The sequence below is a fragment of the Takifugu rubripes genome, chromosome 20 (assembly GCF_901000725.2).
Source record: "Takifugu rubripes chromosome 20, fTakRub1.2, whole genome shotgun sequence".
Classification (NCBI taxonomy): domain Eukaryota; kingdom Metazoa; phylum Chordata; class Actinopteri; order Tetraodontiformes; family Tetraodontidae; genus Takifugu; species Takifugu rubripes.
The window spans coordinates 17,677,566-17,687,565 of record NC_042304.1 but is presented as its reverse complement, the minus strand read 5'-3'; the positions used below and the strand labels follow the sequence as shown (position 1 = coordinate 17,687,565).

The 10,000-nt window shown below is 47.7% G+C and overlaps 1 protein-coding gene across 1 annotated transcript in view; it reads left to right on the top strand.

The window, feature by feature from the left end:
- The first annotated feature begins 5,894 nt into the window (after positions 1 to 5,894).
- dspb (desmoplakin b) overlaps positions 5,895 to 10,000 on the top strand; it is a 22,089-nt gene continuing 17,983 nt past the window's right edge. The window contains 4 exon segments of the mRNA XM_029828283.1: positions 5,895 to 6,605; positions 7,510 to 7,639; positions 9,225 to 9,346; positions 9,424 to 9,577. Coding sequence (XP_029684143.1) covers positions 6,397 to 6,605; positions 7,510 to 7,639; positions 9,225 to 9,346; positions 9,424 to 9,577 — 615 coding nt within the window. The 5' untranslated portion in view covers positions 5,895 to 6,396.

Here is a 10,000-nt window from a genome sequence, read left to right as displayed (position 1 = left end):
TAGTTTGTCTGTCTATGATTGTAACTGGGACTACAGAATTAACAAACAATAAGCTTTTTCAAAAGAGGAAGGTATTTAGCATGATCTTAAAGTAGCGATGGAGTCAGCCTCCCGTACCTGGACAGGGAGCTGGTTCCATAGCAGGGGGGCCTGGACAGGGAGCTGGTTCCATAGCAGGGGGGCCGGGACAGGGAGCTGGTTCCATAGCAGGGGGGCCTGGACAGGGAGCTGGTTCCATAGCAGGGGGGCCTGGTAGCTAAATGCTCGGCCCCCATTCTACTCCTAGAAACTCTGGGGACCACAAGTAGACCAGCATTCTGAGAGCGGAGCGGTCTATTGGGCTGATAAGGTATCACTAGCTCCTCCAGGTAGGATGGAGCTAGGCGTCTGAAGACCTGGTAGGTCAGGAGAAGGGTTTTAAAAATTATTCTAAATTTAACAGGCAGCCAATGAAGCGACGCCAGTCCAGGAGTAATGTGACCTCTGTGGTCAATACCTGTCAGAACTCTGGCTGCAGCATTTTGGATCAACTGGAGGCTTCTTAAAGAGTTGTTTGGACACCCTGATAATAAAGAATTACAATAGTCCAGCCTGGAAGGAACAAATGCTGGACTAACTTTTCAGCATCATGGTGGGTCAGTAGCTTCCTGATCTTTGAGATGTTCCTCAGGTAAAAAAAAGGCACTTCTAGAGACTAATTTAATGTGTGAGTTGAAGGAGAGGTTTTGATCAAAAGTTACTCCTAGATTCCTCACAGAGAGACTAGATGTTAATGAGATCCCATCTAGAGTGATCATGTGATCTAATCTATCCCTGAGAGGTTCAGGACCAAACACCATGACCTCAGTTTTTCCTGGGTTAAGGAGGAGGAAATTTGAAGACATCCAGGACTTTATGTCTTTAAGACAGGTCTGGAGCTTCACTAACTTCTCTGTCTCCTCGGGTTTCATGGATAAATAAAGCTGAGTGTCATCAGCATAACAATGAACATTTATCCCATGCTGCCGAATAATGTTCCCTAAGGGAAGCATGTACTGTACAATGTACATGTATTAAGGGTTAGGGGTTGAGGGTTGGTTTCAGATTAATTTTAACATTAATATGTTTGACACATCATTATAAGTAAAATTAAAATGTTTGTTTTTGTATTTAACAACATTCCTATTAAAAAATTAAACCTCTCCCTCGCCCTCCTGGGCGGTGCTTCCTTCAGACTCGGGTCCTCTACCAGAGGCCTGGGGGTCTGAGGGTTCTGACCAGGATCTCAGCTGTTCCTGGACTGTGCTCTTCTGGACAGAGATCTCTGATGTGGTTCCTGGTATCTGTTGGAGCATCTACTCATGTTGGGTGTTACTGCCCCTAGTGTCCCAATCACCACTGGGACCACTGTTGCCTTCATCCCCCACATTCTCTCCATCTCCTCCTTCAGCCCTTGGAAGTTCTCCAGCTTCTGCTGTTCCTCCTTCCTGTTGTTGCTATCACTTGGGATTGCTACATCCATCACCACCACTGTCTTCTGGTGTTTATCCACCACCACTATGTCAGGCTGGTTGGCCACCACCATCTTGTCAGTCTGGATCTGGAAGTCCCACAGGATCTTGGCCTGCTTGTTCTCCACCACTTTTCTCCACCTGGTCCCTGGGACCTCCAGTCCATACTCAGATGTTCCTGTCCACTATGCCAGCCACCTGGTTATGCCGCTCCATGTGTGCCCTGCCTGCTAGCATCTTGCACCCTGCTGTGATGTGCTGGACTGTCTCAGGGGCATCTCCACACAGCCCCCACCTGGGGTCTGGTCTGGTCTGGTCTGGTCTGGTCTGGTCTGGTCTGGTGGACCCTGGCCTCTATTGCTCTGGTGTTCAGGGCCTGTTGTTGTGCAGCCATGAGTAGAGCCTCTGTACCAATGATTGTACAGGTTTCTGCTGTGGTGGCTTGTGTCTACGAGTCTTCACGACACCGAGGAAGCGCTTGTGAGACTTGTGGAATCATGTCCGTCTTTATTGAAGCTCCAGAGAAACACAGTCAAACCACAATGACATGATCAAACATGCTACATAACTGAATTACAAACTAATAAAATCCTCAGGTCACATGACCCCACACAAGAAACGGACGTTTGTATAGTGTATCAAAAATCGTTGGTCTTGAATTTAAAGAGAGTGTGTTGATTAACTCATTGATTAGTTCACCAGGTAGGGATGAGGAAGTGTTTGTTCCGGCCACCTGCTGTGAAATTCTTGACATAAAGTTTGTGAGAGTTGCGACCCAGATTGTTACAGATATCATGTGACTCTCTGACAGTCCCTTTCAGTGTAGCCCCCCCCCCCCCCCCCCCCCCCCCCCCCCCCCCCCCCCCGTGGCTGTGTTGTCTCCAGACCCCCCAGGAGGAATATCCATGTCACCTGCTGCACAGGTCTGCTTCTATTGCCGTGAGCTGCTCCCACTGCTTCAGAACCACATCAGGGAAGCAGATTCAGCACTGATACCAGGCAGAAAGAGTCAGGATGAAAAGAACACAGCCATGTTGAAACCAGTGCACGGAGCTGCTCACCTTTCCGTGCACACTGACGTCTTTCATCTGTGATGTGAAGTCCCTGCAGGCCATGAATGCATACTTCTCTGCTGCCTTTCCACTCTCAGTATACCTCTCTCTCTCTCTCTCTCTCTCAAACACACACACACACTGTGTGTTTTCTGGTTTCCGTTTGTGTTGAACCCCACCCTAACCTCAGAGTCCCCATTAGAGCAACTAAATTTTGCATAAGATTTTATGTGCACATGACAAATGAAATAATTTTGACCCGAGAACAAATGGAACAGATTGAACATGAAAGATGTTTACTAGATCTTCCTGCAGAGTGTGAACTTCAACAAAGCAGTTGAATCTTCCCGTCAAGAACCAATTTAACGAAGACTGGATGGAATGTAGTCATGATGCTGTCGGTGGAGCCCTGACTAACCCGAACCCTAACCCTAACCCGCCACACCCTGAGCTGTTATTGTGACTCACCGCCCCTCCTAACGACAGGCAACTTTCCCTTCTAATACACCTTTGACATGACCAGACAGTCCCTCTGAAACTCCTTTCAGAGATGGAGTCCATGTGAGAGCTTCCGCACATGCAGGACACCGTCTGAGTCACTGTTGCGCTGCCGTTAGCGCTGCTAACCCAGACTGTCATGTTTTTACTGAGGATTCATTTAAAGACTCCATCCTTGTGGGCGTGATCATGTGTGTGGTACTTGCTACCTAAAAAATGTGCACTACACAAAAAGAGATGATTCAAAGAGAAGAGGATGAACTGAACAAGCCTTTTGGAGAAGAAGCAAAAGTTCTTCAAGAACCTTCGCCAAGTCCAGGTGCTCACTGAGATCAGCTTTGGACAACCATGACCTGGATGAATGAGAACCTACATGGACATTTATGAGCATGTGAGCCATTGGTTTGCCCTTACGAAGACAATCTGCTCACTTATTCCTCCTGAAACATGTCCACAAGTCAATAACTGACAACAAATAAAAGTCAGAAACCTCAACATCACAAACAAATTGCAAACATTCCCTCAAAGCTCCCAGAAGAACGAAGAGTTATGCATGTGTTTTATGGCCACAAATCGGCACAAAGCTCTTCTTGTCTGGTCTTCATTCCCTTAGTCCCCTTCATTCCCTAACCCTCTAACCCTAACCCCTAACCCTCTAACCCTAACCCCTAACCCTAACCCTCTAACCCTAACCCTCTAACCCTAACCCTAACCCTCTAACCCTAACCCTAACCCCTAACCCTAACCCTAACCCTAACCCTACTCTAACCCTAACCCTAACCCTCTAACCCTAACCCTAACCCTAACCCTAACCCTAACCCTAACCCTAACCCTAACCCTACTCTAACCCTAACCCTAACCCTACTCTAACCCTAACCCTAACCCTAACCCTAACCCCTAACCCTAACCCTAACCCTAACCCTAACCCTAACCCTCTAACCCTAACCCTAACCCCTAACCCTAACCCTAACCCTAACCCTACTCTAACCCTAACCTTCCATTAGCATTTCATGATTGTGTGCAGCAACTTAAAATACACAGACAAACACAGTGGTCCACTTCTTTATTTAATATGGAATATTTCAGATTTGCACCAGAGAAAGATTTTGATGCAGTTTTCAAGTTCAGGACTGAAGTCTCGGTGGAGTCGTCAGAGGAGGCAGAGAAGCAGCCCTGGAATGCTTGTGCATTTCTGTGCAGGCAAAAGCAGGTCCTGAGATGACATTTGCCTCTGGGTTTATGTTGATGGATGAAAAATGAGCAGAGGAAGACAATCGATCAACTTTTAAATGCATTAACGAAGCTCAGCACTAAACCCTGATGGCTGTTCTGACAACCTTTTGCACCCTGTCACACCAGTGGAACTGGAAAAGAAGTGGTTCCAGTGGCCGATGTACTGGGAAACATGCCAGACTTTTACTCACACACTCTGCTCACACGACCCCTGTCCGTGGGCACACTCTCGATCTGACTTTATCCTTTCAGGTTTCCATTGATAGGAAAGATGCATCCTTCCAGCAGGAATGTTAAAAAGACATTTTTATAACCAAAATTAAGCGAAAACATTTATTCCTGCTAATAACCCTTTGTACTTCTACATAGGTGTGTCTGCGTGGACGAGATGCACCGGCAGGGGGCGCTGCAGCCTCTGCCCCCCCCCAAAGGTTTGCAGCATCAGTGAGGATTGACAGCAGTAGCTTCACATTATTGTGGGAATTATTGTGAGTGGTAATTTGTGATCACATCAATGACAACACGGTGATTCTTCGAGAAAAGGTGAAGAACTAAAAACGCTCCTGATAAAGTGGCATCTTTGTATATTTGCTGTGTGTGTTTGAGCAGAGCTCCATCCAGGTTTCTGTCTGTAAACCGAAGAAGAGCTGGCGGACCGGTTTTTCCGCTGCGCCCCACCCAAAGGCTGCAGGCGCGTGTTTGAACGGCGTGGGAATGCTTTTAAAATGGAGAAGTTAATAATGAGCCGAGGATGAGGCCACTGCTCGACATCAGTCTGGTGGATCATCATCATCATCATCATCATCATCATCATCATCATCATCATCATCGCTAACCCTCTAACCCTAACCCTTTAACACTAATCCTTTAACCCTAACCCTAACCCTTTAACCCTAATCCTTTAACCCTAACCCTAACCCTCTATAACCCTACCCTAACTCTAAACCCTCTAACCCTAACCCTGACCCCCCCTAACCCTCTAACCCTAACCCTCTAACCCTAACCCTCTAACCCTAACCCTTTAACACTAATCCTTTAACCCTAACCCTAACCCTTTAACCCTAACCCTTTAACCCTAACCCTAACCCTCTTACCCTAACCCTGACCCTCTAACCCTAACCCTAACCCTCTAACCCTTTAACCCTAACCCTTTAACCCTAACCCTTTAACACTAATCCTTTAACCCTAACCCTAACCCTTTAACCCTAACCCTTTAACCCTAACTCTTTAACCCTAACCCTTTAACCCTAACCCTCTAACCCTTTAACCCTAACCCTTTAACCCTAACCCTTTAACCTTAACTCTTTAACCCTAACCCTAACCCTCTAACCCTAACCCTTTAACCCCTAACCCTCTAACCCTAACCCTTTAACCCTAACCCTAACCCTTTAAACCCTAACCCTTTAACACTAATCCTTTAACCCTAACCCTAACCCTTTAACCCTAACCCTAACCCTTTAACCCTAACCCTAACCCTCTAACCCTAACCCTTTAACCCTAACCCTTTAACCCTAACCCTTTAACACTAATCCTTTAACCCTAACCCTTTAACCCTAACCCTTTAACCCTAACTCTTTAACCCTAACCCTTTAACCCTAACTCTTTAACCCTAACCCTAACCCTCTAACCCTAACCCTTTAACCCTAACCCTAACCCTCTAACCCTAACCCTAACCCCAAGAAGAAAAGGCGCCCTGGTTGACTTGGTTCCCACCAGTGGCTTCATTGACAATGTTGCTATTGTGGGAAATGTTTCGGAACGTTGAGTGGACACGGCTCAGGTTGCTCTGATGGACCCTTTACCAGATTCCTGAAGCCCCCAGGGAGCCTTTGTGGAGCACATTCCTTCATCTGTAGAATCCTGCAACATTTACACGCTGAAGGACTTGGGAAAAGTCTGACCTTTTGGTTTTCTCAATACTTTGTGTTGGGGAAAAGAAATGAAAGAGGCGTGAAAGCCGCTGGCGCGCCTCCAGCTGATTGGATGGGAGTGGCACCGGAAGGCTTTCTTGGTCTGTGGTGGAGGCGGGTGTCCACACCCAAACACAAAAGCCCGACCCCCCTCCACCCTCTTGCTCCACTCTGCACCTGAAGCGTCGGGGTGCAGGACAGAACAGCGTCAGGATGAGTCTGTACGGTTCCCAAAAGTGTCTGGACATTGGACACAGGGTGGGCTCCAAGCCTGACCTGACGGGAGGGGGCAGCCAGCTTTACACGCGCAGCGAGTTCGTGCACGGAGCCGGTGACGGATACAACCCGTACCTGGACGGATACACCTACACCGTCACCACCAGGTCCGCTGGCGGTGGTGCCGCGGCGGGGGGTGGAATGAGGTAAAATCCACGTTTTCTTGGCTCACACCTGTTACCTGAGTCTGCAACAGAAACGAATCAAGGACTCCCCCGGGAGGCGTTTTTATCCGCGTCTCGGTTTCTTTGCTGCGCAACAGAAAAGCAGCTCGAACATTTTCTATCACAGGTGAACTCGAGGATTGTGCTGACAGGGTTAGGTTAGGTTAACCCTAACCCTAACCTGCCGTGCACAAGCTCAGTAGTAGTTTTTATTGTCCGTTTTTATTGAGGAAGACTACAAATTGTAAAACAGTTTCTTCTCTGCACAGTACCCCCCCCAACCCCCACCCCCCACCGCTCACCTGCAAAAGGAAGCTAAATAATTCAGGGTTAAATGCTGGTTGCAAGTTGATGGTTGACTGATCGGTAGTTGGTTATTGCAGCATTGACATAGAGGAACCTGGGAAATGGGCTCTTCTCTTCATGAGCTGCAATGAAGTTTTACATCACTTTAACTTTAGATTAAATATCAAAGCCGGTGATTAATTGCAAGTTGAATTTTTTTGGGCGGTACCTGGTAGCAGAACCAGTGGTGAAGCTGTCAGGGTGGCGGAGCACACTGGTTTTAAACTGGTTAAAGATAAAAAACAACCCAAATATTCACTGAACCAGTTCAACCTGTGTAAATTACTAAAATTATGCTGACTAATTATGCTATAATACTAATTATGCCTTAGTTCCTCCATGGTTGTTAACCTTCTGGTTTAACATTTCAAAATTTAAATTTGCCTTCTTCAAACTCCTTTTGAAGGATTTTACCTTTTTTTTTGCCTCGGTGGAGGTCGGAAGTCTGGACTTGTCAAGACGAGGGTGGATCTGGTGTAACATCTGTACATCTCCATTTCTATCTATTTCATTTACATTTGTATTTATTTTGAAACGAGAGGGAGAGAATCCGACTCTCCTCTGATGCTGTCTGCAGTGCCGCCACCCTCAGCAGCATCCACCAGCGAGCCAAGATGCTGCAGGTCCAGTGTCAGGACTGCCTGAAGAAAGCTGAGCTGGCCCTCCAGTCTGTGAGTCAGACCCCTAAACCCTAACCTCTAACCCCTAACCCTCCAGTCTGTGAGTCAGACCCCTAAACCCTAACCTCTAACCCCTAACCCTCCAGTCTGTGAGTCAGACCCCTAAACCCTAACCTCTAACCCCTAACCCTCCAGTCTGTGAGTCAGACCCCTAAACCCTAACCTCTAACCCTCCAGTCTGTGAGTCAGACCCCTAAACCCTAACCTCTAACCCCTAACCCTCCAGTCTGTGAGTCAGACCCCTAAACCCTAACCTCTAACCCCTAACCCTCCAGTCTGTGAGTCAGACCCCTAAACCCTAACCTCTAACCCCTAACCCTCCAGTCTGTGAGTCAGACCCCTAAACCCTAACCTCTAACCCCTAACCCTCCAGTCTGTGAGTCAGACCCCTAAACCCTAACCTCTAACCCCTAACCCTCCAGTCTGTGAGTCAGACCCCTAAACCCTAACCTCTAACCCCTAACCCTCCAGTCTGTGAGTCAGACCCCTAAACCCTAACCTCTAACCCCTAACCCTCCAGTCTGTGAGTCCTCACATTTCCTTCACAGAGAAACAGCAGCTCTTTGAAAAAAGGGAGGAATGCAGACTGAACGCATCGTCTTTGACTGTTGCATCAGCAAATATTCCCTCAGCTTCACATGACTGTCAAAAGTATTTCATCACCAGAATCTGTCATATTTGGCGTGTCAGACTAACCCTAACCCGAACCCTCTAACCCTAACCCTCTAACCCTAACCCGAACCCCCTAACCCTACCCTAACCCTAACCCTCTAACCCTCTAACCCTAACCCCTAACCCGAACCCTCTAACCCTAACCCCCTAACCCTAACCCTCTAACCCTAACCCTAATCCTCTAACCCTAACCCTCTAACCCTAACCCCCTAACCCCTAACCCGAACCCTCTAACCCTAACCCTAACCCTCTAACCCTAACCGTATCCTAACCCTAACCCTCTAACCCTAAACCTAACCCTCTAACCCTAACCGTATCCTAACCCTCACCCTCTAACCCTAAACCTAACCCTCTAACCCTAACCGTATCCTAACCCTCACCCTCTAACCCTAAACCTAACCCTCTAACCCTAACCCTCTAACCCTAACCGTATCCTAACCCTCACCCTCACCCTCTAACCCTAACCGTATCCTAACCCTCACCCTCTAACCCTAAACCTAACCCTCTAACCCTAACCCTCTAACCCTAACCGTATCCTAACCTTAACCCTAACCCTCTGGTGCCACTCAATGTGACATCATGTCACCCGGAGCAACAGTAGAAGCTTTTAAACTCATTTTAAGAGGGAAAAGAATTGGTCAATGTGAAGCTGATCTATTTGGATGTTGAAATCATCACTTTGCTCGATTTATTGAAAAAGTCTCATAAAGCATTGAAATAGCAACACGTTGAGACAAGCTTCAGTTAGCATGATAGCATGTTAATGAAAGAGTAGCACAACACTCACCTGCGCTCTTTATTTTCTGTTTCCATATGAGCCAAGTGTCTCCTCCTCCCTGCTGATGCCCGTCTAATAAAGTTGTGGACCTCTGGTGTCTCCGGACATTTTGTTTGTGTCCTGCAGGGTGGCGCCGCCGGTGATGCGGAGGGCTACATGGTGATGGCTAAAGACGCCATTGAGCAGATGAAGAGTCTGGCTGTCGACCTGAGACAGCAGGGACATCCCAATGAAAACCTCGTCAGGACGTGAGGAGGACTCTTCTTTCCGTTGCTCTTCTGCTCATGATTGATTGACAGATCCTGACATTTCTGGAGTGTGGCAGGTTGGAGATATGCAAGGACCAGCTGAAGGGGGTCCATCAGGCAATCACAGGCACCCTCCACAGGAGGAGGAGCACCAGGGGGAGCAGTGGGGCGTCCTGGGACGATCCTGGACGGAGCTTCCAGGACGCCATGAGCTGGATCGCACAGCAGAAGGTCTCTACACACGTGACGTCATATCACAGGAATCTTGATTTGATTCATTGTAAGGTTCACTTGGCCTGATTTGATGTCACCCTAACCCTAAATGCCACTAATCCTGAATCAGAGGTTAAAAAATAAAAAATAAAGATGGGATCTACGGGTCACATGGAGGCGGGGTCGCGTCCATCCAGCTGTGGCGTGGATGCAGGTCACCTGCTGCAAAGAGGAGTTTTTGGTGTTGGGGGTGCGGCTTCGTTGAAATGCCAGTGAACATGAGAGTTTGTCTAATAAGCATCAGTTTTCCTGCAGTTAGGAGAGGAAAGACGGAATGTTTGGGGGGGGTTGGAAAGTGGGAAATCACTGCTGACTAAAGGAAAAAACTCAACCTTTTGTGAGTCATCTATCTTTAAATCTGACCTTTTCTTCTGATCCCGA